The sequence below is a fragment of the Zonotrichia leucophrys genome, chromosome 21, assembly GCF_028769735.1.
Source record: "Zonotrichia leucophrys gambelii isolate GWCS_2022_RI chromosome 21, RI_Zleu_2.0, whole genome shotgun sequence".
Lineage (NCBI taxonomy): Eukaryota > Metazoa > Chordata > Aves > Passeriformes > Passerellidae > Zonotrichia > Zonotrichia leucophrys.
Genome location: NC_088190.1, coordinates 682,766 through 709,996, shown reverse-complemented (window position 1 = coordinate 709,996; position 27,231 = coordinate 682,766). Strand labels below are relative to the sequence as shown.

General features: G+C 47.7%; 1 protein-coding gene across 1 annotated transcript in view; it reads left to right on the top strand.

Annotated features, from left to right (window-relative positions):
- Positions 1-27,231, top strand: part of RERE (arginine-glutamic acid dipeptide repeats) — a 166,532-nt gene that overhangs the window by 41,803 nt on the left and 97,498 nt on the right. The window contains 2 exon segments of the mRNA XM_064730880.1: positions 12,751-13,227; positions 21,827-21,897. Coding sequence (XP_064586950.1) covers positions 12,897-13,227; positions 21,827-21,897 — 402 coding nt within the window. The 5' untranslated portion in view covers positions 12,751-12,896.

Below are 27,231 nucleotides of genomic sequence, written 5' to 3'. Positions count from 1 at the left end.
CACTTTCGTTTTCGTGAGATGACAATACAGCGTGAAATAACAAATCTGGAATGTGTTAGTACTGGGACCTAAAAGTTTAGATACTTGCAGGTTTTTCATCCCTTATTTTTCCCTTTTTTTTAAAGTGAGCTGACAGTAAAAAGCTGTGATTAGGTAAACCTTTTACTGAAAGCAACCAATTTTGGTCTAGATAATTGCTGCGTCTGTAACACCAATTTTGTACATGAAATACATTTTGTCTTAAATGCTGATTTGAATTTTCTTGAGACTTGCAAGAAAAATTGCCTTGGTTTTGGCAGTGTTTCCTCGGTGAATCTGCTTATTTGTAGAGATCAGAATTACTTGTTTTTCTGAAATAAAACTGAGATTTTGCTAATAGGCAGTAAGTGTTCCAGCAGCATCTGCAGTTCTGTCCTTGCTGTGGGAAGTTCTCTGCATTTCTGGTCCTGCCCACAGCAGGTTTTTAATGCCAGGCACAAATTGAACCTGTGGTTTTTGCTGTTGAGAAGTTCCTGATGAGCACAGTGAGATCAGTGTGGGAATGACTGAGCCATAACATGAGTCAATACAATTCAAGCACTTAAGGTTGGGGACTTCTTTCCCTGAGTTTGACATAGTAACAGATCCCTACAGAATTTATTCTTCCAAGCAGTCAAAACACACTGTATTTGCTCCTTTTCCTATTGAAATCTAACAAAGAAGCCAAAAATCAGATTTCCATTTCCTGCTAATAAAGCTATTCCTTCGAGATTAGAGCTGGGGATGGATTTTTATATATATGTGGCAGTTCCTGCTTAATAATTGAATGTTCTTTGGTGTCTTGTGTGCTGATGTGTGAGAGTCTGTGAGACAGAGCTGATTTGCCCTGTGTGTTTAATATCAGATTTAAATTGGAGCCCCAGCCCGGGCTTGCAGTTAGAACTGGTATTTAAGAGTTAAGAGCAGCCCAGGGTTATCAGGCTGTTGGGGAAGCAATTGCCCTTTCCCGGTGCAATAAAGTAATTGTGAGATGGGTGCAGGCTGTTTGCACATTCTGGTGCCTCTGGACAGGAATTGCATTGTCCCCTTTGTGCTGAGCTCATCCTCTGCACATTCAGAGCATGTTCAGCATTTGCCTCTTGCAGCTGGAGCTGCTCAGCAGCGTTCAGAACCCAAACGGTGCCGTCTGTTTGTGTGGGGTTTTCAGATTCTGGGTTCCACCTTGGCTCTGCTGCCTGCCCGGGGAGCTCAGGCTGTTCTGGGTGAGATGGAAGGGATGCAGGAGCTGCAGGGCTCTCACAGCTTCATCCCTTGGTGTTTCTGTGCCCTGACACGAGCTAAAAAACCACTCCTGATGCTCAGTGTGTAACTCAGGTAGCAAGTGACCAATGCTCCCGTGAAGGTTTTAAGATAAAAATTAAGTTTTAGTTCAAAAAATGAGATCTGTGGTTTGAATTATTGTAGTGACTATACTAATGTGAAAAATAAATATAGCTGTGATTTTAAATCAAACTAGGCCTGATTTACCTTGGGGTTGGAGTTGCACTGGAATTTGGGAGGGTTGGGACCCCGTGTGCCGTGTCAGGCTTGTCCTCTGGCACTTGTATTTGCCCTAGGAAGATGTACAAGATGTACACCCCCATGGGGTGGTAAAAGCTGTTCCTGTGGATTTTTAGGGCATGGAGTCAGCAATATAAATGGGAATGCAGCTAAGCATGCACATGCTGAACTTTACACTTGGGTTTTTTTACCAAACACTGCTGTATAAAGTTCTGTTCTAGCACAGAACCTGATTGGATCCATGTTTGTGGCTGAGCTCCTCTCGGGGCTTGCTGTGGCATCTGAGGTGCCAGAAGAAAATATAAAAATATAAAAATAAATATAAAATATAAAAATAATATAAAAATATAACCCTTGTTCTGATCCCTCCTGGGGACTCCACAGTGGTTTAGGGTTTCAGGAGGTGACAGAGTCCTGGCAGGGAAATTGTTCAGTGCACATTTCAGTGTGAGTGCAGAGAATTGCTGGGGATGGATTAGAAGCGCTGTGTGTCAGGTTAATAAAATTCAGGGCTTTTTCTGTTCTGTGGATCCTCACTGGGATGGATGTGGGGCTGCTGTGGCTCCCATGGGACAGCCCTTCCGTGGAAGTTAAAATGTTCCACCTGTTCTTCTCGGGCACATAAACAAGTGCTTCAGCCCTGGAGAATGAGGAGTAAAATAAATAATAAAAACTTCCTCGTGGTTATCCTATGGAGAGGGTTGAAATTTCCCTGCCTCTTCCAGCCCAAACGGTGCTCATGACAATTTCAGTTTATTTCTGTTTTGAAGCATGATGTGTGAGGAAGATAGTGGTTATGGTAGGGGATTTTTTCTTTGAACTCTTGCTGTGGTTTTTGCTTTGTTTGGGGTTTTTGCTTTGATGTGTTGTTTTCTGGAGGTTTTGGTTTGGTGGGGTTTTTTTGTCCCCTCTCCAAAAAGGCTGTTATGGGAGGGTTTATTTAATCTCTGAGCAGCAAGTGTGGAGTTATCCCTGGGAAGCATGGACAAAGAAATAATACACACAGCACTAGTGGGAAATAATGAAAAGTTTCTCACTTGGCTGTTGGGCTGAGAGCTTGAGAAATACCCTTCTAAAAGTTTCTCTTTTCTTGGTCTTATCCATGCCATTAGATACTAAAATGCTCTACGTTACTTCTTACTTCATGTTTTGAATAAAAAGCAGCAGATAACTTTGAGAACAGCTCTGAAATGTCACTTGTAGCCAAGTCCATTCTGATTCAAAGGCCAGATCAGCATGTGAGGAGCAGTCAGCAGTGATGAATGCGAGCAGAGCTGTGTGTGTTATCTCGGGAGAGGCAGGAGCAGGCTGCCCGATCCCTCAGTGCTGCCTGCACTTCATCAGCTCCCACTTGCTTGGGACACTGGCACCAGTGAATTTCCCTGTGGGGCTCTGGAGTCAGCCCTGCTGGGTTTGTGTTTCAGCACCCAGGGCATCCAGGGATGGGAGCTTCAACAGGCAGGAGCCTTCAAAGCCGAGCTTTTACGGGGAAAAACACTTCAGTGCATCACATCCCTAATAAATCATGTGATTTGTTTTGCTGTCTTTGGCTGCTGAGGGATCACAGGTTTTCATTTGGAAGAACAAGGAGATAGGGTAACCCCAGTTTGTTATTGTGGGAATGAAGAAGGTTTTGAAAGGGTTTCCTTGGTCAGAGATGGATCAAACGCTGCTCTGAAGAGTTCATGGTGCTCTGCTCAGTCTGTGTCTGCTCCACTACAGGCTGCAAGTTGCTTTATTAAACAATTAATGTGGTTTCAGAGCTGTTAGTGGTGTCTAACCTTAAAGCTTCACCTTCAAAATAGAGTCAGAAGTTTCATATTGCTTCATTTCAGGACAATAGCCTCCATTTGGAGGGTGTTTTCAGTATGAGACATGGCTTGTGTGATCTTCATTTGCGTGTCATGGAGTATTAGTGTGTCATCATGACAGTTGGGATGGTTTTCTTTTTTTTTTTTTCTTTTTTTTTTAAATTTTATTTATATTTTATGTGCGTGCAAGAACACAAACCCAAACTGCTGCCACAGGAGCTGTGCCACATCCCGGTTTTGCTGGTGGCAAGTGATGGGTTGTGCTGGTACCACAGCAAGAACAAGGCCACCCATTTCATGTGTAGCTTAGGGGTTATTTGCATTGGTTATTCTGTGCTTAATGGCTTAAGGTCTTACTCTGCAGCCTTGTTCTCTCAGCAGCTTACAAGATGAGCCCCAGATGCAGGATCCAGCTCGTGCTGCCCCGCAGCTCCTGCCTGAGCACCCTGCAGTTCACAGCCCTGCCAGCAGAAATGATATTAATGTCTGAAGCGTGACCACAGCCAGCACTTATTTCATGCAGTGTTAAAGTATTTCCTCTTGGTGTAGATTAGAAGCAGATTAATCACTCGGAGCATTTCTTAATATTTTTTTTTTCCTCTTCTCATGGAAGATGGGGCCAGTGGTGAAGCCCCTTGCAATGGGTAGCTGGGCACTGATGGGGTCACAGCAGAGGTGTTGCTGTTTGAAAATAATTTTATGGAGCTGAAACACCCAATGTGTGAGAGCTGACAGCTGGTCCTTTTATAAAAAAATACTCTTAATACTTAATATTAAAAACAGTGCTTAAAATGTGCTCAGGAACTCGGTTGGTTGTAGCCCAGGAGCAGTGATGTGGCTGCAGAGAAGGTGAATTTTCAGTTGTCTTTGAAACCATGTTCTCTTTTTTCAGAAGGAACCTTTCTGACTTGCAGGAAAGCAAACCAGACTGAAGGGAAAAGGCTGTGAAAGTCAGTGCAGTGAGCAGCCACTGGGGGCCTTGGGGCACTGGAAATTGGGGTTTTTGTGGGTCTGGGCAGCGTGGGGCTCCTTTGGGAAGCTCATCTCGGGCTGAGGGATGTGTGAGAGGCTTTGGGCACTGGAAATTGGGGTTTTTGTGGGGTTGGGGCACTGGAAATTGGGGTTTTTGTGGGGTTGGGCAGCGTGGGGCTCCTTTGGGAAGCTCACCTCGGGCTGAGGGATGTGTGAGAGGCTTTGGGGCACTGGAAATTGGGGTTTTTGTGCCTTGGGGCACTGGAAATTGGGGTTTTTGTGGGGCTGGGCAGCGTGGGGCTCCTTTGAGAAGCTCACCTCGGGCTGAGGGATGTGTGAGAGACTCTGAGATGCAGTTCTGGGGTGAAAATATGTTGGAAGTCAAAGGCTGACATTGACAGCTTTGGTTTCTCTCACTTAAGGTCATGCAGGAGCTCATATGATCCCTGGAAACACAGAGCCCCTTTGCAAATACCTTTTAGCACGTGTTTGGAGCCCTGCAGCAGCAGCCCAGGGGGATGAGGAGCTCTCTGCTGCTGACCAGCTGCTTTTGCAGCAGTGCACCTCTGTCTGACAAGTTTGTGCTTATTCTTTTTGCCCAGGACAGTGTCTGTTTGCTTTTCAAATCATTTTCCTGCTGCCTGGTGGCACAACCTGCTCGTGCAGCAGAGATTACAGATCAGAGGTCAGCCTTGCCCAGCCAGGCTTTGCTGCTTTAAATACTGGATATTTCTGTGTTTGAGGTTTTACTGCTTTAAATTCTGGGCATTTCTGTGTGTGAGGATTTACTGCTTTAAATACTGGATATTTGTGCTTTCTGTGCGTGCAGGAAAGGAAGCCAGGTGTAATTGAATCCATCTCAGTTGTTAAGGCTCTGAGCTGATGAGGAACAGGCTGCAGCCAGGCTCTAATGTGAGACAGGGCTCGGGCCTGCATTTCACACATGAATAAGCACACTTAATCTCCTGATTAGAGCAGCCAGGCTGTGCCCTGGGCTGGGCAGCAGCTCTGACGTCTGCTCTGTCATTAACCAAAATAAGCTGCTCCTCGGAGAAATGAGACCAATGCTGAAATTAAAGGCAGCTTCTCCAGACAGAAATATCATCTGTCCTCATGCTTATGCATCAAGTGGTTTAAAACAGTGGGCAAGAAAAAATGTCCTCCTAATATCTCCTGCTCATCCTGATAACCTTGTGCCACCCTCTGCCCTTTGGCTGGGAGCAGGATTGCTTTGTTCCCTCTGCTAGGGAGTTTTATGGGGCACAGCTTTAGTTAGTGTTACAGATAGCAGCATCCTGAGATTTAGAGACTTTCTTTAGAGAGAAACTGCTTTAATTATAGGCACGTTTCCCTGGGAGTGTCTGGCCAGGCAGCTCGTGGTGGAGCCCACCCTGCAGTTACTCTTCCCTTTTGAGAAGCTCAGATGCACAAGTGTGTCTGCAGTTAAATAAAACACTCATGTGGCTGAGGAGCAGAGGTTTTGCCTTTCCTGCTCAAGGGGTTTTCCAAAAATAACCTGATCTAGTTCTCTTTGGGGTGATTTAAATAACTATGGTTTGGAGCTTTCTGGAGGATGAAAGGATTGCAGGGGGACAGCTGAGTGTTCAGCCATTTAAAAATGAAACATCCAAATGAGAAAAGCTCAGCTAAAAACATGCAGGGAGGGACAGTTTGGTAGATATTTGTAGACATGTTCCAGAGATGGAGACACCAAAATAAAATTTAGAATGGAAACAGGAATTAGTTGGGAGTTGGAGATGAGTTGCACTTGCAGAGCAGCAATGGGCTGGTTCTATAAACACCCACGAGTGAGTGTGGTCAGTGTCATGCAGAATTCATTTTTCTCTTAAAATAAGTGACCTGCAGGCAGCAAAGGGTGATGTCCTGGTGGCCTCAATAATCAGGCATGCCATAAAACCAGGGCTGTTCTAGGAGGGACACGTGGTTCTGTTCCATGGGAGGATTCCTTCCTGTTGCCATTGGCTTGGCTGTTGCTGTGTGCCAGGGATTTCTCTTTATGCTTTGATTTCTGTGTTGGTATTTCCCAGAGCTGAATTTACAGCACTTTGGAATGTTTTTATTTCACCTATTATAGTAACAATACTGCAGACTTCCCTTTTTTTGCCACAGACTTGCTTGTCAGAAAATCCATCTGCATGCTTTTTCAGGGTTTACCCTTGTTGCTTCTCAAAGTCTGTCTATCTGTTCAAAATAATTTGCTGTAGAACAACAAGGTTTTGTTCAACTTTTTTTTTTTTTCCCCTGTTTTAAGTGTTGTTAAGCAGCCTCATAATGCAGATGTTTTCATGGCTCCAAATGACTTCAGGTTCCCCAGATAATTGTTTTTGTTTTAACAGCAGCTTCTGCAGGTCCTGTGGGCCTGTTCTCCCCTAGCAGGGGAGTTATCCTGCAGTATAGCAGGGAGTTATCCCACATTATACGGTCATTTTTTAAAGTTCTGGTTTTTAATGGTGCGATGGGATGGCTGCTCCACATTACTCAGCCCTGTGTTGTGGTAATCACTTCCATTAAGGCTGAATGGCTTCAGAGCAGGGTAAATACCCTGCTCATATTTATTGTCTGTTGTGAGTACCGAGGCCATTAAAGCAGCTCTGAGATGACAGGAGGGGCTCAGAGCAGCCACTCCAGGGCAGGGAGTGAGGGCTGTGCTGCCCTCCTGGCCCTGCAGCTGGGTCACCCCAAACCCGCTTGGGAAGGGTCTGGGGACCCTGCCCACAGTGCTGTGTGTGTGTCACAGCTGGGTCTGGGGACCCTGCCCACAGTGCTGTGTGTGTGTCACAGCTGGATTTGGGGACCCTGCCCCACTGCCCACAGTGCTCTGTGTGTGTCACAGCTGGATTTGGGGACCCTGCCCACAGTGCTGTGTGTGTGTCACAGCTGGGTCTGGGGACCCTGCCCACAGTGCTCTGTGTGTGTCACAGCTGGATTTGGGGACCCTGCCCACAGTGCTGTGTGTGTCACAGCTGGGTCTGGGGACCCTGCCCACAGTGCTGTGTGTGTGTCACAGCTGGATTTGGGGACCCTGCCCACAGTGCTGTGTGTGCCACAGCTGGGTTTGGGGACCCTGCCCACAGTGCAGTGTGTGTGTGTCACAGCTGGGTCTGGGGACCCTGCCCCACTGCCCACAGTGCTGTGTGTGTCACAGCTGGGTCTGGGGACCCTGCCCACAGTGCTGTGTGTGCCACAGCTGGATTTGGGGACCCTGCCCACAGTGCTCAGTGTGTGTGTCACAGCTGGATTTGGGGACCCTGCCCACAGTGCTGTGTGTGTGTCACAGCTGGATTTGGGGACCCTGCCCACAGTGCTGTGTGTGTGTCACAGCTGGGTCTGGGGACCCTGCCCACAGTGCAGTGTGAGTGTCACAGCTGGGTCTGGGGACCCTGCCCACAGTGCAGTGTGTCACAGCTGCGTTTGGGACCCTGCCCACAGTGCAGTGTGTGTGTCACAGCTGGATTTGGGGACCCTGCCCACAGTGCTGTGTGTGTCACAGCTGGGTCTGGGGACCCTGCCCACAGTGCTCTGTGTGTGTCACAGCCGGGTGACACCTGAGCAGCAGCCCTGTCCCTGTCCCAGTCATTGTGCAGGCAACCCTGCTATTCTGCCTTCCTCACCAGGCACTAATGGCACAGAAAGCCTGGCTAATTATCTGCTAATTTTGGCAGTGCAGAGACTTTCTAAGGCTGCATTGATTTTGTGTTGCTGTTCTCGAGCCAGTGTGGAGAGAGAATGTGGCTTATTTGGGGTGACATTCCTTTGATGGCAGCCTGTGTGTAAAACTGTCCAAAGGCAGGTGGTGGCACTTCACTGTTGTGGATGTGGTGCAGAAATTGCCCATCCATTTCTGGGGCAGCTAGGAGCTGATCTGTTCACTCCAAACCTCACCCCAGCCCTTCAGTCTGCCCTGTGCTCAAAGCTGACTCCTGTAGAATTTCACTGCCAGTCCTCACTGAATTCCTGACCTCTCACAAATAGAAACTTGTTCTGCTTGTCCTCCTATGCCCATGAGAATAACACAAAGGGAAACGTTGCTTTGCTGTCTTGGCTTCTTAAAAATCCTCAGGATTGCCTGGGCTTCCCTGGCAGTTTCCTCTTCCTTGAGAGGGTGACTGCAGACACAGTGACAGCAATAACGTGGCACTGGTCTCCATTAAGTGCAGGGATGTTTGTGCTGAGGGAAATCTTGCTTTGCCTGTTCCTTTGAGTTGTGTAGCATCATCCCCCATTCCTTTGAGCTGTGTAGCATCTTCCCCTGTTTCTTTGAGCTGTGTAGCATCAGGGTGGTGTTGAAGAGAGGGCCTTAGGATCCTATCTGAGGTGTCATCCTGCCTGTCTGGAGTGTCCCCGGAGTGTCCCCCTGGCCCTGGGTGATGCCACCGTGCCTGGAATGTGCAGGGGAGCTGAGCCCTGGCTCAGAAATGTGAGATGTCGTGTTTGCTGTGCTCAGGTCAGGTTGGGTAAACAGCAGAGGTCACAGCCTGCCATGAGAAACACCTGGAGCTGTGTCCTGCAGTGGCACTGACCTGAGGGGCTGCCCCTGCCCTGGGGATGGTGGGCACAGAGCACAGGGGAACAAACACCCTTTGATTCATGCTCCGACAGGGCTCACAGGGGCTGGGGATGTGCAGTGTAACCCACAGTGAGCAGTGCTGGCCACAGCCTTCCAGGGCTGCCTTTGTGCTATAAACTCCTAACAGGAGATAAGGGAGACACCTGATAAGGGGCACATCAATCACTGGAGAGACTCCTAAGGGCTTTTTAAGACTTTAAGCAAATCTTTTTTCCCAGGAAGGTCCCAGACTTGTCCCCTGAGCATTCCAGTATAGGCAGTGGGACCTCCTGCACCAGCAGGATTGGCACAGAGGAAAATGAACATTTTTACTGACTGGAGCATTCATGTTATGGGGAAAATGCTTTGTGTGTGTCTGTGTACTGCTGGCAGGGAGAGATCTGCATTTGGCTCTGTGTGTGGTGATTGGTTGGAAAATTCTATAGCTAAACCGAGCAGGATCTGGATTTTCAGAGTTGGGTGAGTGTCTTTAGTAACACCTCACCTCAACAGTGAAAAACTCTCCAAGAATAGTGGGGTAAAGCCCTTGCTGTACTCCCTTTTCCTTTTTTCTTACCTTCCCCCCTTTTTCCTCCCCTCCTGTGCCGTATCTGGGTTTGCCCTGCTGGGTGTGTTCCTGGCAGTGGAGGTGATGGATGGACCCTGGAGTGGGAATACTCTGAGGGATGTCCCCATGAGCTCTTCATGCACTTGTCCCTCAATATCTGCAGCTCCTGTTTGCCCTGGCAGGCAGAGATAGGGGAGGAATGTGGGAGAAAGTTGATAACAGATGTTCCAGTCTCCCCTGAGAGCTGGAGGTTAAAGGTGTGTGCCTGCCCTGCAGCTGATGGGCTTCAGCAGGGTGGGCTGGGTGCAAATTCCCAAATTCTCCTGCTCTGAGCTGGCTGTGAGGGTCTGAGCTCGTGGATTCCTGCAGTTCAGCTCTGCTTCCATTCTAATTTGTGTCATTTCTCACCAATGATCTCAGGGCTTTTCTTAAAACCCTATAAACATATGGGGAAACCTTTATGGGCTGTTTTCTCTCTCTTTTTTTTTTTTTTTGGATTTTAATCCCTTGCACTTAACCTGAGTTAAAATTCTCCCTTGACATCAAAATTAGAAAAGCTCTGTGGCAGGAACTCTAGCAGTGGCAGCACATAGTTCCTTTAATCTGGCATTTGCTGAAAACAGTGCCTTTTTATCTGGCAATATGAGACTAAAGGCTTACAGAAGAATGGTCCTGTTGTGTTTATTAAGACTGGTAACACATGACCAAACAAATCCTGTTAAAAGATTTATCTGTCTAGCTTAAATGAGAAAAAGGAGCTCTTCTCCATATTTTTAGTTGCCCTGCATTCTTAGATGCCTTCCTGTTGTTACAGTCTCGTAGCATTTCTGGTGGAGTTGCTTTCACATTGTCTGTAAAACCTGACTCTTTAATTCTGGCTAAGAGGTTTAAGTGCTTAATGTGCAGAGTGGTGCTATATGTGCCTTTTGCTCTGGCAGGGCTTTCCAGGTGTCCAGACAGAACAACTGTGAGCAGGTCACTTGTGGAGCAGCCAAATCCTCCTCTCCAGGCTGGGACTGGAGTGTGAGAAGGGTTTTGTGGCTGTAAAAAAGGTTGAAACTTTAATTTGAGCTGGATTTAAAATGCTGGGGGTGGGTGTGGGGAAATGAACCAGGTGAATGTGGGGCAATGATCAGTTGAAAATAATGATTATGAACTTGTGCACTTGAGATTATTAGATGAAGTTAAAGGTTAAGTTGTGCCTGCTGGATTTCTCCAAAGTCCTGGTGGGGAATTCTTGCTTCCTCATCACTGCAAACCTGAGCATTTTAACATAGACAGAAGCAGTCAGTGCTTCATGGTGATGTTAGTTTAAAATGTTAGTTTAATCCTGCCAAATCTTTTGAAGTTGAGTATTTGGAGTGAAATCGACTTGGAAATGTGATATATTTATGTAGGAAAGCAATGGCTGTGAAAATTATTTTTTATGGGAGCTGGGAGGAGAGTGGCCATCGGAGTGGAAATTTCACAGCTGAGCAGGCTGAGCAAAGTGTGGCACACATGCCTCTTGCACAGCCCTCCAGTAAATGGAATAACCTGAACGTGGTGTTTGTGTATTCAGCGTTACTCCTCTGTGCAGAACTGTGTTGTGCAAAGAAAACAAACCCAGGAAAAAGGTCCCCATAGTAATTGTAATAAAAGCACTGCAGGATTTGTGTGGTGGAGTGTTTCACCAGCAGGCTGACAGGGTTTGCTGTGCTCCAGCCTCAGGACAGGCTCCACTGCTGCACTTGACATTTACTCAAAAATGAAAGTTTGGCAAGGAGCAGCCTGCACTGGAATTGTGGCTTTCTCAGGGTTGTTTGCACAGCTCTGGCACCTTGAGACTTACACAATGCGAGGTGGAGCTCAGAGTGTTTCAGATGCAGGGAAAATAAACATGGATGCATTATCTGTCAGTTACTGATCAACTTTTCTATTTGTCCTTAAGACAGGAACTTTAAAGTCATTTTGCCTTTAAGTTTAGAGGTGTGGGGTGGTTGGCACCTTCTTAGCTCTTCATCCTGAGGCTTCAGGAGAAGCCCTGGAGCTGGCCAGGTATCAAACCTGCTCCTTCTGTCATTTACTACATCCTCAATAATGAAATGGTGACTGATGGGGAGAGCAAACAGCATCATTGCCTACCTGCCTTCATTTCCTTCCTGAGCCCAGGCACAGCCTCACAGCAGCAGCAATTTGTCCTTTCTGTTTGTCTGTCTCTTCTGTTTGTCTCTCCTGTTTGTCCCCTCTGCTCCAGGAGCAGCAGGGACAGGAGCACTGAGATCTGTGTAGGACTGAAGGAATTTCCAGTGCACGGGATCAGGGACTCCTCAGCTGACTTCTCAAAAATCAAACCAGCCTTTTTCCCTCTCTGATGTGGTTTCAAAAGCCTAATGCATGAGCAATCAATGTTCTCAGGTCCCTGCCTTTCAGACATCCTACACCCTGGGCTAATTCTGAGTTGCACCACGTAGTAGCTTCCTGGAAATTGAGGAACTGGATGTGGGCAGATTCAGCATTATTGGTGAATTAGAGGAAAAAAAAAGATAATTTACCTTTGTGAGTTGAATGCCTCCTTTTTGAAATATCCTCCTTTCATGACAGGTCCTGTTTTTATATATGGAAAAGCAGATTTCGTTAGTGCTGTTGTAACTACTGTGGTTTGGTTTGGTTTCAATTAATTAATTCCCGTAATCTGTGGATTACAGGTTAGCTCTATTTTTGGCAGAGCAGGGTAGGGGCAGGACTTGCTAACAGATTGCCCTGGAAGTGGCAGATGGCATCCCTTACCCTGTACCAGCTTTGTAGGGCATGGCTTGTGAGTGGTGCTGAGATGTGAAACAGCACTGCCATTTGCTGAACTCCCTCATTTGCTTCCAGAGGAGAGCTGGGGACTCTTCCTCTTTGCACTTGTCCTCTCTTAAATGTTTTATGGGGTTTGTTTTTGGCACTGGCACGCTCCCTGTTAGCTCCAGCTGTAAAGTGGTGCCTGTTCTCAGTGGGCACTGCCCATCCCAGAAGTTATTGTGTGTTTGCAGCGAGCTGAAGAATGTTTTTAAGGAATTGAGGGATCTTTTTGGAGGGGTCTTTTTTGAGGATGGAGGTAGCTTCAAACATTTCACAGAAATGGTAACTTCAGTGTCTGGAAGTCTTCAAAAGGCCGCTTTGTATTGGACTGCTTGTGCTTTCCATTCTGAATTGCTTTAGGATGTGGGGTTTTGTTTGGTTTTAATTTTTATCTTAAGGAATTGAAGGAATTTGGAATACTAACATGGGCTTTTTCCCTCTTTGTCTCCCCTCTTTGCCTCCTGAAGCTCCTTTTTGAAACGCCGGGGTTGCTGGAGTGGTTGAATTTTTCCTGGCTTTGCGTGAGAAATTCAGAAGACTGAAGCCCAGGCTCACTGTCTACCTTTCACGGAGGCCCAGCCGTGAGAGGACAGAAGAAGGCACGTGGCGAATCATGACGGCGGACAAGGAGAAGGACAAAGAGAAGGAGAAGGACAGGGACAGGGACCGGGAGCGGGACAAGGAGCGCGACAAGCGGGACAAGGCGCGCGAGAGCGAGAGCTCGCGGCCCCGGCGCAGCTGCACCCTCGAGGGCGGCGCCAAGAACTACGCCGAGAGCGAGCACAGCGAGGACGAGGACAACGACAACAACAGTGCCACCACCGAGGAGTCGGCCAAGAAGAGCAAGAAGAAACCCCCCAAGAAGAAGTCGCGCTACGAGAGAACCGACAACGGCGAGATCACGTCCTTCATCACCGAGGATGACGTGGTCTACAGGCCCGGAGGTAAGGGGCAGCCTAAAGTTATATCATTGTTAGGTTGCATCATCCTAAAATTGCATTATCCTAAAGTTATATCGTCCTAAAATTGCATCATCCTAAAGTTATATCGTCCTAAAATTGCATCATCCTAAAGTTATATCATTGTAAAATTACGTCATCCTAAAATTGCATCATCCTAAAGTTACATCAGTCTCATTTGGTGCTGGCTCTGGTGGCCCAGGGGTGCTCAGTGTGCTCCTGGAGGCTGGAGTTACCCCTGTGCTGGGGACTGGAATTACCCTTACCCCATCCTGGGGCTCAGTGTGCTCCTGGGAACTGGAATTACCCCATCCTGGGGCTCAGTGTGCTCCTGGGAACTGGAATTACCCCATCCTGGGGCTCAGTGTGCTCCTGGGAGCTGGAATTACCCCATCCTGGGGCTCAGTGTGCTCCTGGGAGCTGGAATTGCCCCATCCTGGGGCTCAGTGTGCTCCTGGGAACTGGAATTACCCCATCCTGGGGGCTCAATGTGCTCCTGGGAGCTGGAATTACCCCATCCTGGGGCTCAGTGTGCTCCTGGGAACTGGAATTACCCCATCCTGGGGCTCAGTGTGCTCCTGGGAGCTGGAATTACCCCATCCTGGGGCCCAATGTGCTCCTGGGAACTGGAATTACCCCATCCTGGGGCTCAGTGTGCTCCTGGGAGCTGGAATTACCCCATCCTGGGGCTCAGTGTGCTCCTGGGGACTGGAATTACCCCATCCTGGGGCTCAGTGTGCTCCTGGGAGCTGGAATTATCCCATCCTGGGGGCCCAATGTGCTCCTGGGAGCTGGAATTACCCCATCCTGGGGCTCAATGTGTTCCTGGGGACTGGAATTGCCCCATCCTGGGGAGGCTGCAGCCTTGCCCTTGCAGACACGTGTGGGTGTGCAAGGAAAGCTCCTGGCTGTGTCAGCACGTGCTGAGCTCCATCCTCCTCCTCCCACAGGAGCCCTGAGCGCTCTGGTTTGCTCTTAGCTGGACCAGTGTGAGTCAGAACAGCCTCAGCTTCAGTTCAGCTCATTTCATCCATCACTGCAAAGGAGCTGCTTTTTCCTTGGTGTCAGGAATATTTGTTTTCCAGCAGGGGCAGCTGGGAGCCTGCGGAAGCGTCAGCTTTGGTGGCAATCTTATTTTCAGTGTCAGAGGATGAAAAATAATTCAGAATCTGTTGAGAACAGCTGTTGTGTGGGCCCAGGAGTACAATGTGATACACTGGCTTTATTGCAAAAAGGGTTTGCTTAAAATGAAGATGGGAAATCAGTTTGTGGTGTCAGTCTTATTCTGTAGGAGGATGGAGCAGCGGCTGTGGCTGATCTGGAGGAGGTTGTCCAAGGAAAGAGCAAGGAGAACCATTCTGTTGGTGATAATGGGGATATTTTATAGCTGTTCTGTAACTTCAACCCCTGCATATGAAATTTTACATTTTGTTATTAGTAGTCAGCATAAGAGATGTTGGACTCTGGCATTGAAAGACCCTGGCATTGAAACTTTTCTGTTGTGTTGGCTCTTTGTGCTGTTGGAAAACTTGTCTTGGAAACAGCTGAGAGTGAAGAGAACAAACATGAGCTCAGCCCTGGAGGGACCTGAGCATGGCTGGGACCTGAACTGAATATACCCACTTTAAAATTTGATTTTAAAGGGAATTTCTTGTCAGGAGTGAGATCTTGACTCCACATCCCTGTGCTGGAGGTTTTCTAAACCAATGTGAGCATCCATTGCAGAAGGAGCTCTTCCAGCTCCTTACATACAGGGAGATGTAGTTGTGGTTAAGGGTGAAAATTACAGAAATTTTAAGAGAGATTAGAGAGTTTAAATTAATGAGACACAGCAAGGATTACAGAGATGAAAATTAAAGGTGTGTGCAGAAGGGGATAGCCATCTTCAGCTTACATCTTCTGGCCTTTAAGGAGGGGAAATCCTTTCCAATCATTTGACTCTTAAGTGCTCTCATCTGACGTGGATGAAAGTTCAAGGTCTGCATTTCTTGGTTAAAATCTCATTCTGTGTTTACCCCATTGCTGTAGAGTTCTTAATCCAGCACTTAATTCTGCTTTTTTTCCTGTGCTGAGCTCAGCAGCTGTATTGGAGTAATAGCAAATAAACTGTAAATAAACAGATAATCAAGATCATTGAGTTTTTTCCGAGGGAAAGGTTTCACTGTATTGTTACCATGTAAATACTGCTCTTATTAATTTGCATAGATATAATGAATGCTGCACAGCTTTAAATAATGTATTAAAAAGAATTGAGTAGGGCTTAGACAACACTGTGCAATTAATCTTCTCTACTTTGCTGGAAATCACACAGGCCTAGCCTAAAAGCTCGTTGGCCCAGTTCCCCATCTGTCCTCTCAGTCTCCACACCCTCCCTCCCATTTCCTTCCAAATCTGCTCTCTGGGGTTTTCCTTCTTCTTTCCCTTGCAGTTCTCACCTTGCTGTTGTCACACTGCCTGTTGGAGCAGCATTAATTTCTGTTGCACAGTGTGTATTCAGATTTGCTTTAGGCTCCCTTAGCCCAGGGAGATGGCAGTGAAAGAGAGTTGTGTTAAAACTGAGAGGGTTTTTTTCCTCCTCTTGGATTTCAGTGAGATCATTTAATGCTGATTTTCCTTCCATTTCCCATGCAGGATGATCCCTTCTATGTCCCTGGCTTCTGCCAAAATCCACCTCAGGAAGGGCTGGGATTGAATTGAAGCCACAGGATCAGTGCTGAGGATGCTGTGGTGCTGTGGTGGCACCTGGAGTGCTGGGGTAAATCTGGTTGGGAGCCTGGCAGAGCAGGTGACTGTCACCTGCACTGGGGACAGCATTGCTGGCTCTGCCTGCCTAGAGCCATTTAAAGGGATCTGCAGGAATTAAAGGGATTTGTGGGGCTCTGTTCCTGCAGTGACATCAGTGGCTGCACAAACAGCCCTTCAGCAGGAGCTGAGGCAGGGGAAATGCTGGAATGCCTGCAGGAGCCAGGCAGGGGAGGGCAGCTGCTCATCAGTGTCACAAAAATCTGATTTTCCTCCTCTGGACATGTCTGTGCCCAGGGCTGTGCTCTGTGTCTGACCAGCAAGGGGAAGGGAGGGGTCACTAGCAGGGAAATGGGAAATGCTGACATTTTTTTCTGTTTGAGGATACACAAATAAAGCTCATCCCCACGTTGATGCGGTGTGTCACACTTCAGGGGAGCTAAGGAGCCACTTTGGTGTTTGTGGTGGCCTTGGGAGCCACAGAGTTTTCTCTCTGAGCTCTCCTGGTGTGCTTGAGGCTGTTCAGAGTAAATCAGTGATGTCCTGCAGTCCTGTGGTGCAGTTTTGGTGCTGTTTGTCCCTGTGTCCCCCACACGGGCCATGAAGAGCTTTGGGACAGGTGGGATTTGTGAGACATCACTGAGGGCAAGTCTGGCTCCTCCACAGAGTTTTTCTGTGGCCCTAAAAGGGCAGGAAAAGCCTGTTAGGGGTGGCACACGTGCAGCAAAGCTTATCTGTGCTGGAGGAGGAGTTTCAGACTAACTGGTTATTTAATGAATTTCTTTTATCAGCCTGGATTCTTGTTCCCACCCCTCCTCCCTTTTCATGTGTTTAATTGAAAAAACAACTCCAAGGCATGAGGAGCCCTGGTAGGAGGTGAGGGCTGAGCAGCCACAGGGTCTTTGCTGGCAGTGGGGCATTTCTGGGGCACAGCTTGGTGTGAAAAGGTGTTTATTTGTACAGATCTGTTAATGAAGCGTGTGTGGGTGCACCTTGCAAGGAGAGCTGTGCAGTGTTGTGGACATGCTTGAAAAGTGCAGGAAAATAATTGCTGTGGGAAATGATGTAGCTGGGGGCCTGAGCTGCAGAACAGTTGCTTTTATGAAATTGGGAACTGCAGAGTACAATTAGCTGTCATTAATTTTGTTGAATAGAAATATGTTCCATTTATTGTACAATCAGGAGCCAGGCTTGAATGAGTTTAAATAGATGAAATCTAAATTATACTGACAGTCCATTAAACAGCAGCAAAACCCCTTAAAGAAAATGGATTCACTATGATACCGGTTTATAATAAAATCATTTGCCAAATAAGAACTATAGTCCAGGCACTGGGAATACTCCTGTGAGCTTCAAATGAACACAGTAAATTGGTTGAGCCATTTATTGCAGAGAGGGCTCCAGCTCCTGTTCCCTGACAAGGAGCCAGCAGCGCTGCCTGAAATCTGCTCAGCAGGGAGAGCCACTGAAGGATCAGCCTGGCAAATGGTGTGTTGTGAGCCTCGTGGGGAGGAGAGGCTTGCACAGCTCCTGCCTGTGAGTGGGGATAAATATCTCCTACCTGTGAGTGGGGATAAATATCTCCTACCTGTGAGTGGGGATAAATATCTCCTGCCTGTGAGTGGGGATAAACAGATCCCTACCTGTGAGTGGGGATAAATATCTCCTACCTGTGAGTGGGGATAAATATCTCCTACCTGTGAGTGGGGATGCACAGCCCCTACCTGTGAGTGGGGATAAATATCTCCTGCCTGTGAGTGGGGATGCACAGCCCCTACCTGTGAGTGGGGATAAATATCTCCTGTCAGTGAGTGGGGATGCACAGCCCCTACCTGTGAGTGGGGATGAACAGATCCCTACCTGTGAGTGGGGATAAATATCTCCTGCCTGTGAGTGGGGATGCACAGCTCCTACCTGTGAGTGGGGATAAATATCTCCTACCTGTGAGTGGGGATGCACAGCTCCTGCCTGTGAGTGGGGATAAATATCTCCTACCTGTGAGTGGGGATAAATATCTCCTACCTGTGAGTGGGGATAAATATCTCCTGCCTGTGAGTGGGGATGCACAGATCCTGCCTGTGAGTGGGGATAAATATCTCCTGTCAGTGAGTGGGGATAAATATCTCCTGCCTGTGAGTGGGGATGCACAGCCCCTACCTGTGAGTGGGGATAAATATCTCCTACCTGTGAGTGGGGATAAATATCTCCTACCTGTGAGTGGGGATGCACAGCCCCTGCCTGTGAGTGGGGATAAATACTCCTGCCTGTGAGTGGGGATAAATATCTCCTGCCTGTGAGTGGGGATGAACAGATCCCTACCTGTGAGTGCCCAGCTCCTACCTGTGAGTGGGATAAACAGGATAAACAGCTCCTGCCTGTGAGTGGTAGCACAGGTAGGCATTGCCAGCACAGGTTTGGCATTGCCCACCCCCTGGCTGCCTTGTGGGTTTGTCACTGAGCCCCTTTCCAAATGCATTGCTGTGCTGCTGCAGGTTTGTCTCCATCCAGTGCAGACCTTACTGTGCAAGGGTTTGGCACTTCTCCAGAGCCTGGGGTGCAGGCAAGTTCACATTTCAGCCTTTAAACTCACTGAGGGCTGTAAATGTTGGTTCTGATCCTTTGGGAGGTACCTCTTGCTCATTAATGATCTGTGGCTACTGGCACCCTGCTCCTGATCACATTTAACTGTTCTGGGGTGCTCAGGGGGTCTGGCATTAGCCCTATTCATATTTAACTGTTCTGGGGGTGCTCAGGGGTGCTGACATTTAACCTGAAGCACCTGGGAGGGTCCTGGCCTCCCACTGGCTCTGTTTCAGAGCAGTTTCTGCAGAAGGGGCCAGGTCAGGGACTGGCACAGGGCTCTGGGACCACTGAGCCTTTTCATTTCAGCTACCAGGATGAGGAATGTAAATATTCCTTAATTCAGTAAACATCCTTCAACTGCTGCTTCCACAGCTTGAGTTCAGGGTTTGTACATGTCTGTACACACATGCAGAGTGAGCTGTGGCTGGTGAGGCTGATGGGGAGGGATTGTGGATAATTCCTTGACAAAGGCTTTCCAGGAATATCCTCCCTGTGGAAGTGTGTGCTGTGCACAGAGCCCGTGGCTTTGTTCCTTGGATGATGGAAGTGTTGACTCATTAGGTGAAACATGAAAGGATTTAATTGTGAGGATGGTTACTACAAAACCTGCAGCGTTTAAGCTGCTAAAGGTTCAGAAAATGGGGCTGGTTGGGGCGATTTCCAAGAGAATTTTTACATCCGTGCATTGAAGCTCTAATTTAAAAGCAGCTTTTAGTGTGGGAATATGAATGTAACCCTTCAGAAGTAGGGCACATCTGGTGAGGATCACAAGCCCAAAGGCAGAATGACTCTGTGCCATGTGTCAGGGAGATGCTGCAGCTCCAGTGGGACGTTTGACACGAGATAGGGCAGTGAGCAATGCACTGCTGGCTCAGGCTGGCAGGGACTGCAGGGGCTCTGCAGGGCACTCAGCATTGCCTCACTCTGTTCTGCAAAGCTCATGGAAAACCCTTTTATTTTTATTTTTATTTTTGTTAATTTCCTTTCAGAGCATTTGTTGCTTTGCGTTGCTAAACCCAGTGACTGAACACATCAGATGTTGAACTTGTCTGAGTTTTGGGTAGCTGATGTGAGTGCCTCTGTAAATATTCTCCTTTTCTGAGTTCCTGCCATCCCCAGCGTTGCTGTGCACCTGGATAAACTTGTTTTTGTTATCTGCCTGGCCCCTGGTGCTTTGGAGCCCTGTAACTGGATGTCATCATTGTTTTGGCTTGGCAGGCAGCCCGCAGAGCCTCCCTCGGTGCAGCCCAGAGTGAGATTTTATCCACAGGAGATGCCACAGCCCCTCGCTGTGTGCCAGCCATTTCCCAGGCTGCTGGCTCTGCAAACCCTGGGAAATGAGCCTTGCACAGCCCAATAGCAAAAATAAAATAAAGATCTTGTGGTGCTGTGTGTGTGGAACCTCACTCACTGCTGGAGGAGCAGGATGTGCGTGGATGGCCCAGCTGGTCCTGAGCAGGGACTGCAGCCGTGGCCAAGTGCACTGGGAATGCCAGGAAATGTGGGATAAAGCTGGGATAACCAGGGCTGTGGGGATGCTGGGATGTGCTGGAATTGTGCAGCAATTCCTGATAACAGTGCTGTTGAATGGGGATATGAGGAATCGCTGTAATTCTGTACCAGGAAATGTGGATAACAGGCTGCAGGAGTGCTGAGATGTGCTGAATTTGTGCAGCAATTCCTGATAACCAGGAAATGTGGATAACCAGGCTGTGGGGATACTGGATGGCTGGAATTGTGCAGCAATTCCTGATAACCGGAATGTGGATACCGGGCTGGTGAATGCTGGGATTGCTGGAATGTGCAGCAATTCTGATAACCAGTGCTGTGGAATGCTGGGATATGAGAATTGCTGGATATCCTGATAACAGGAAATGTGGGATAACCAGGGCTGCAGGAGTGCTGGGATGTGCTGAATTTGTGCAGCAATTCCTGATAACCAGGAAATGTGGGATAACCAGGGCTGCAGGAGTGCTGGGATGTGCTGGAATTGTGCAGCAATTCTATACAGGAAATGTGGATAACCAGCTGTGGATGCTGGATGTGCTGGAATTGTGCAGCAATTCCTGATAACCAGTGCTGTGTGAATGCTGGGATATGGAGGAATTGCTGGATTAATTCCTGATAACCAGGAAATTTGGGATAACCAGGGCTGCAGGAGTGCTGGGATGTGCTGAATTTGTGCAGCAATTCCTGATAACCAGGAAATGTGGGATAACCAGGGCTGTGGGGATGCTGGGATGTGCTGGAATTGCTGGATTAATCCCTGATAACCAGGAAATCTGGAATAACCCGCGCTGCAGGACTGCTGGGATGTGCCGGAATTGCCGGAGCTCCCAAATGAGCTGGATTTGAAATGTGCCTTATAAAACTCAGAGATTTTGTAGGTTTTCTGTGGAAATCCAGAAAAGCCCATGGAAAATCCCTCCCAGGACAGAGGTGTTTGTTGTCCCTGCTGTGTTTGGAGCAGCAGCTCCTTATCTGTGTGTCACAGGGGTCGCCAGGACGTTCCCTTCAATGTTTGCCTGCCTTTGGGGTTGGCATCTCTCTGTTTAGCAAGCTGTGTGCGAGCTTGCTGAGCTCCAAGGTCAGGATCATTAATCAGGCACTTCTCTCCCATCCGTGCTGTGTTTTCATTCCGAGGGCACTGCTTTTGTTGTAGTTATTGCCAAGACTGTTTTGAACACAACAGACCTTATGTTACAGCAGCCTTGGAGAGCGCGGTTGTCAAAAGCAAACAGAAATAATTACTGTGTTTCTGTCTTGTCAAATGCAATTCGAGAAAGCGCAGGCCTTCCCTGAGGTAAATCTAATTTAGGTTTGCTGTGTTTCATCTGTGATTGGTTGCCTTGGTTTTCTTCACAATTAGAAGAGAAAATATGTTGGTGCTCGGTTTTTAATGGCGAGCTGACCACGAAAAATCTGATTACTTTCCTCTCTTGTCTTGGTCTGGTTCACAGGCTGTGACCTGGTCATTGTTATTAACTCAATCCAGAGTGGTCTTTAAATTCCTTTCTTTTTGTTTTCCTAGCAAAGTGTCTATTCAAATCAAAGTCAATTTTTATGCAGTTAATTCCGTTATTTATCATCATAAATAGTTCCTATTTTTAGATCACACTCAGAATAAATTACACAATATGCAAATGCAATGGTGGTTCTTTCAGAGTTTAAGCTGTGTTTGAATTTATCCTGTTGTTATGCTGTTTCTTGGAGGCACAGAAGTTAATGCCCATTATTGTAAAATCTTGTGTTTTCAAAGATTGCGTTTATATCGAAAGCCGCCGGCCGAACACGCCCTATTTCATCTGCAGCATTCAAGACTTCAAACTGGTAAGGAACATTTTCACCTCTCCTCCTTTCCCCTGCCCCAGGCTCCAGGGGGAATATTCCTTAGCTTGGATCCCTTCCTGCAGCTCTGAGTGAGGCTTTACCCTCTGAACCCTGAGCTGGTTTTGGTTAAACCCCAGCTCAGTCTTTGGGCTCAGGCTGAGATCCCTGGTGTGTTCAGCTGAACACAGACCTGAGCTTTGAGTTGTGTTGTGGGCAAACTGGGGCTCAGGAAGGGCAGTTGGGCTGTGCCTTGTCCAGCACAGCCCTGGCAGCCTGTGCATCTCAGCTGGCCGTGGGCTGGGGGCACCCCAACAGGGTGGCCAGGTCAGTGGGGAGGAACAGAAAATAACATGGAAGGACTGTGAGCACTTCATTCCCTGGCAGTGAGAGTCAGGGAGCTGAGCAGGAACAAATCAGAGCAGGATTGGCCCCTTTCTGTGTGACTGCAGCCCTGGAGGTTCAGCCTGACCCCCCTGGCACCCTCCCAGAGGTGCCCAGATCTCCTGCTCACAGCCAGGGCACAGCCTTGGCACCTGGCACAGTTCTGTGGGCAGCACATTTGGGCACCTCTGGGAGTTTGGTTCTGCTGCTCCTCATTGCTGTATTGAGTCCTGAGCAGATAATAAACTCTCCTTATCAATGTATTGTCCACAGCCATAGATCTCCCAGGCTGCTGCTATCAGAATAAACCTGCCTTCCTTCCTCCCGAGCTTTTCCAGTTATTCTGTGAGAATTTGAGATGTTCCTCAGTGCTGCTGTGGCACCTGTGGGTTTGTCCCCTCTTTGCTCCCCCTGTTTTTGGGGAGCCCCTGGGTTTGCAGAGCCCTGGGCCCTTTGGGTCTGCCTGGTTCCAGTGCTGTGGGTGCTGCTGAGCTGCAGGAATTGCTCAGGAGGTGACAAAAGCTGCAGCCTCTGGGGCTGGGCCACTCATTTCAGCTCAGGGAGCTGCAGCTTTAGTACCTTTGGATGGTTTGGAAGTGGTTTCTCTTCACTCGTGTTTTCAGCACACAAAGGACTTGGCACCAGGGCTGCTGGCAATTGTGCATAATTTTTGACATGGAAACAGTGTCTCTGTTCTATGTTTACTTTTGCCTGCTCGCAGTTCTCGAATTTCTCTGTTAATTTAATTTTTCTCACTGACATAAGGCATAAAAGGAACTTGTATAAATGACAAAACCAAAACCCTCTTGATGCTGATTATACCAGCAAAACGAAATCCCCAGTGTGTGTGTGGCTGCTGATTTTCCTGTTGGTGAGAGGGAGGATGAGCAGTGGAAAGGACACTTGATTTCTCTTCTGGTGTGAGATACCAACAGGAAAACAGCCTTGTTTTGCCTTCAGCTAAATATGTCAAGTGAAGCAGGAAAGTTAAAGTCAACAGCTTTGAAATGTCGCCCACTAATTAAATACATTATGTGTTGGTTGTCACAAAATAAAAGTTTCTGGCTGAGTGTGTGAGCCTTACCTTATGCTTCCCCTGGTTCTAGGTGCAGTCTGGGGACAGGAATTATGGGGGTGTTTTACTGATAAAACAGGAACATAAAGTTATATTTAATAAAATCAGAGGGAGTTACAGATGACCCGGTGAAAATCAGGATGTCCTTGCTGGACCAGGATCACTGTGGTGCTTTGGGTTTTGTTTGGAATTTTGCAGAACTTTGAACAGCTCTCTGGGAATCCTCTGGTTTATTTTTGCCCTCCAGCACTGAAATGTGTGAGTGTTGGCTGGTACCAGTGCAGTTTCCTTTTCCTGTCCTCACAGAAGGATGGGGTGGCAGGGCAGGTGAGGAGGTGTCATATCCATAAATGCTTTTCTTTGTTGGCTTCACTTCACCAGTGTGAATTATTGAGCTTAAAACATTTTAAGAGTGAAATTGCTGTTGTCTCTCAGAATAGTATGTGTGATAGTTGTCTGGATTTTTTAAAAAAAGACAGTAGATGATTTTTTTTCTCTGCTGATTGGGTTATTCTGTGCTGTGTCCCAGAACATTTAATAATCTCTTTTTGGTGGTAGTTCATTTTCTTTGGATTAATGCTATCCTCTTTCAGGATTCAAGACCAGATTACTCTTGAGGACTTTGATTAGGAGCAAGCTGTGGTGAGGCAGGATTCAATCTGAGTTTGGTCTATTGCCTTACATGTTTTTATTGGTTATCAGCTCCCCTTCATTGCTGATGTTCAATATTTGCTCTCCCTCCTCTCGGGGCAGCTGAGCCAGTGCTTGGGCTCAAGTGGTCCCCTGGAAATCTGGATTATGCAAGGTCAAGATTGGCTTTAAAGCAACTTTCCTGCCTTGTTTTTCCCTTGGGGAGCACTTCTTCCCCAGTTTAAGCCTGTCCTATCCAGCTTACAATGCCAGTTACTTTAAAAATGTTGTTTTTAAAAAAGGGAAACAGCAAAATGCAATTGGGAAGGTGGAGAAAGCCTGTGAAGGGGCACAGAAATGTGGCTTTAATCCTTTCCTGGCATTGCCTGCTGAGCAGCTTTAAGGAGGAAAATGTTGTTTTGAGGATGGTGAGAGTGGGATCCTTAACTTGGGATTCAGGCTTTGCTTGCTCTGGGTGTTTTTGTTCCAGAACAATCTTACAGCTTGGGCTTTAAATTACACAGGCAAATCAATAAAATGGAACAGTAAATGCTCTGCTGCATTAAAAAAACATAAGTTTCTGTGATTATTTTTTCCTGTGGAAAACGTTCAGGTTGTTTACATCAGGAGTTGTCTCCTGGATGTCAATCTGCTCGTTTCCCTTCACTCTGCAGCAGCACCAGTGCATTTTGAGCAGTGCAGTTGTTCCCACAGCAGCCTGCTGCTGTCAGAAATGCCCATTTCCTATTCATCAGCAGCTTAGGGAAGCATGCTTTCCTTCATTCTCACTTGGCACGAGTCAAACACGCTAAAAACCCACAGGCTTGACAAAGTGTTCCTTAAATGCTCTGTGGGGCCACAAATGCCTGCTCAGAGCCCAGGCAGCAGAGCAGGGCTGGCACAAGAGTGGCACCTGGAATTTCCAGGGAAATGGCCAAGGGTCTGCTCAGCCAGCCCTGTGTGCCATTCCCACCCTGCTCCTGCTGCTGCTTCCTTCCACCCCAGCAGCAAACAAGTCCTCCTGTCAAAAATTCTCTTTCAATTGAACAGTGCTGTGTTTTGAAACTGGAAATTCTCACTGAATTTCCTTTCAGATCAGGCCATTTGAAAAAACAGATTTGTGTTTTCCTCAGGCTGAGGGTATGGCTTCAGAGCTAAAGGGTTTTTTAATCAAATAGTAGTATTTAATGTGTTTCTTTTGTAGTTTACAGTGATTGTAATACAAAGAATTATAAACAGTGAAATTTCCTTTTATCTCTTTGTTTGTGGTTAGCAAGTCCTAAAATTCTGTCCATTCTCTTTATCTTAATTAAAATGTTGATTGTGATTACTTCTGGCTGATGAAAACACACAATTAAAACTCAGCTGAGTGACTTGTGTGAGAAAATCCAATAAATGTGCAGAAATTCAGTTCCTGTGTGCACCCAGTGGGTTAAGGGACATTTTATAACCCCACACCCAGATATAGAAATTAAACCTGATTAAGGGAGCGTGCTGTGATGGGGAATCCAGCAGGAATATCCCTGTGAATCCGTCAGGATCTCAGCAAAGCTTTGGGCAAGTGTCCCCAGCTCTCCTGTCCCTGTGAAGCTGCCTCAGAGTGGCTGTGAGCAATAAAACCCTGCAGTGTTGGTTACAGCATTGTTTTATCCCAATCAAAGTGTCTTCCTCACCTGAATAGCCAGCTGTTGGCTTTAAATATATGATGCAACAGCAGTAATTACATTTCAGATATGAATATATTAATTATGTAGTGCCTGTAAACCCATGCGGATCCAGCTTTGATTAAGGCTCAATTTAAATATCAAAAGTAGTGCAGAGCCATGTCTGTGGGAAAAAAAAAAAGGGCTTTATCTGCTGCAGAGACCAGAGTGGGAGAAGTTCACTGAATTCTGGTGTTTGGGAGAGGGGCAGGAGCACAAGGTGGGATTGCCTGGGAGCTGAGCTGGGCCAGGGAGGCTCTGCTGCTTTGGGAATGGTCCTGGAGCAGCTCAGGTGAGCTCTGTGCTGGTTTGGGAATGGTCCTGGAGCAGCTCAGGTGAGCTCTGTGCTGGTTTGGGTGAGCTCAGGTGAGCTCTGATGGCTCTGCTGGTTTGGGAATGGTTTGGAAATTATCCTAGAGCAGCTCAGGTGAGCTCTGCTGGTTTGGGAATGGTTCTGGAGCTCAGGTGAGCTTTGTGCTGCTTTGGGTGAGCTCAGGTGGCTCTGCTATTTTGGGAAGGACCTGGAGCAGCTCAGGTGAGCTCTGATGGCTCTGCTGGTTTGGGAATGGTCCCAGAGCAGCTCAGGTGAGCTCTGTGCTGGTTTGGGAATGGTTTGGAAATTATCCTAGAGCAGCTCAGGTGAACTCTGCTGGTTTGGGAATGGTTTGGAAATTATCCTGGAGCAGCTCAGGTGAGCTCTGGTGGCTCTGCTGGTTTGGGAATGGTTCTGGAGCTCAGGTAAGCTCTGTGCTAGTTTAGAAATGGTTTGGGGATGGTCCTGGAGCAGCTCAGGTGAGCTCTGTGCTGGTGTGGGTGAGCTCTGCTGGTTTGGAAATGTTTTGGGAAGCATCCTGGAGCATCTCTGGTGGCTCTGCTGGTTTGGGAATGGGTCCTGGAGCAGCTCAGGTGAGCTCTGGTGGCTCTGCTGGTTTGGGAATAGGTCCTGGAGCAGCTCAGGTGAGCTCTGGTGGTTTGGGTGAGCTCAGGTGAGCTCAGGTGGCCCTGCTGGGAAGGGGACGCAGGGAAGGAGCACTGGGACAGCAGTGGAAAACACCCATTGTTCACAGTGAGGATTAACAGCTGAAATGTAGAAGACCCTGGCGCAGCAGGGGCAGGTGGAGGCAGAGGAGGAGCAGGAAGCAGCAGAGGCAAGGGTGAGTGAGTGAGGGAGCAGTGCCAGAGCAGAGGCAGCTGCTGCAGGCTCTGTGGGAGCTGAGAGCAGCTCATTGCTGCAATTACACTCATTTATTTCTGCATTCCTCCAAACACAGCAGAGCTGCAGACCTGCCCTCCCATCCTGCCGTTCAGACCTTTCCTGGTGTGAGTTTCCAGCTTGGATAAATGAGCCCAAATTGCCTTTTTAAGGTTTTCCTGTGTTCCAGAGGGACCCAGAACACCACCAGCAGATGGATTTCAGCAGCCTGTTTGTGCTTTCTGCATCCTGCCTTAATTTGATGTCACATTTAAAATGCTAATGGCCACACTCTGAATGGGAGCATCAGAGGGAAACTTTACACCGGGAAAACGCTGAATTTGCCACACAAA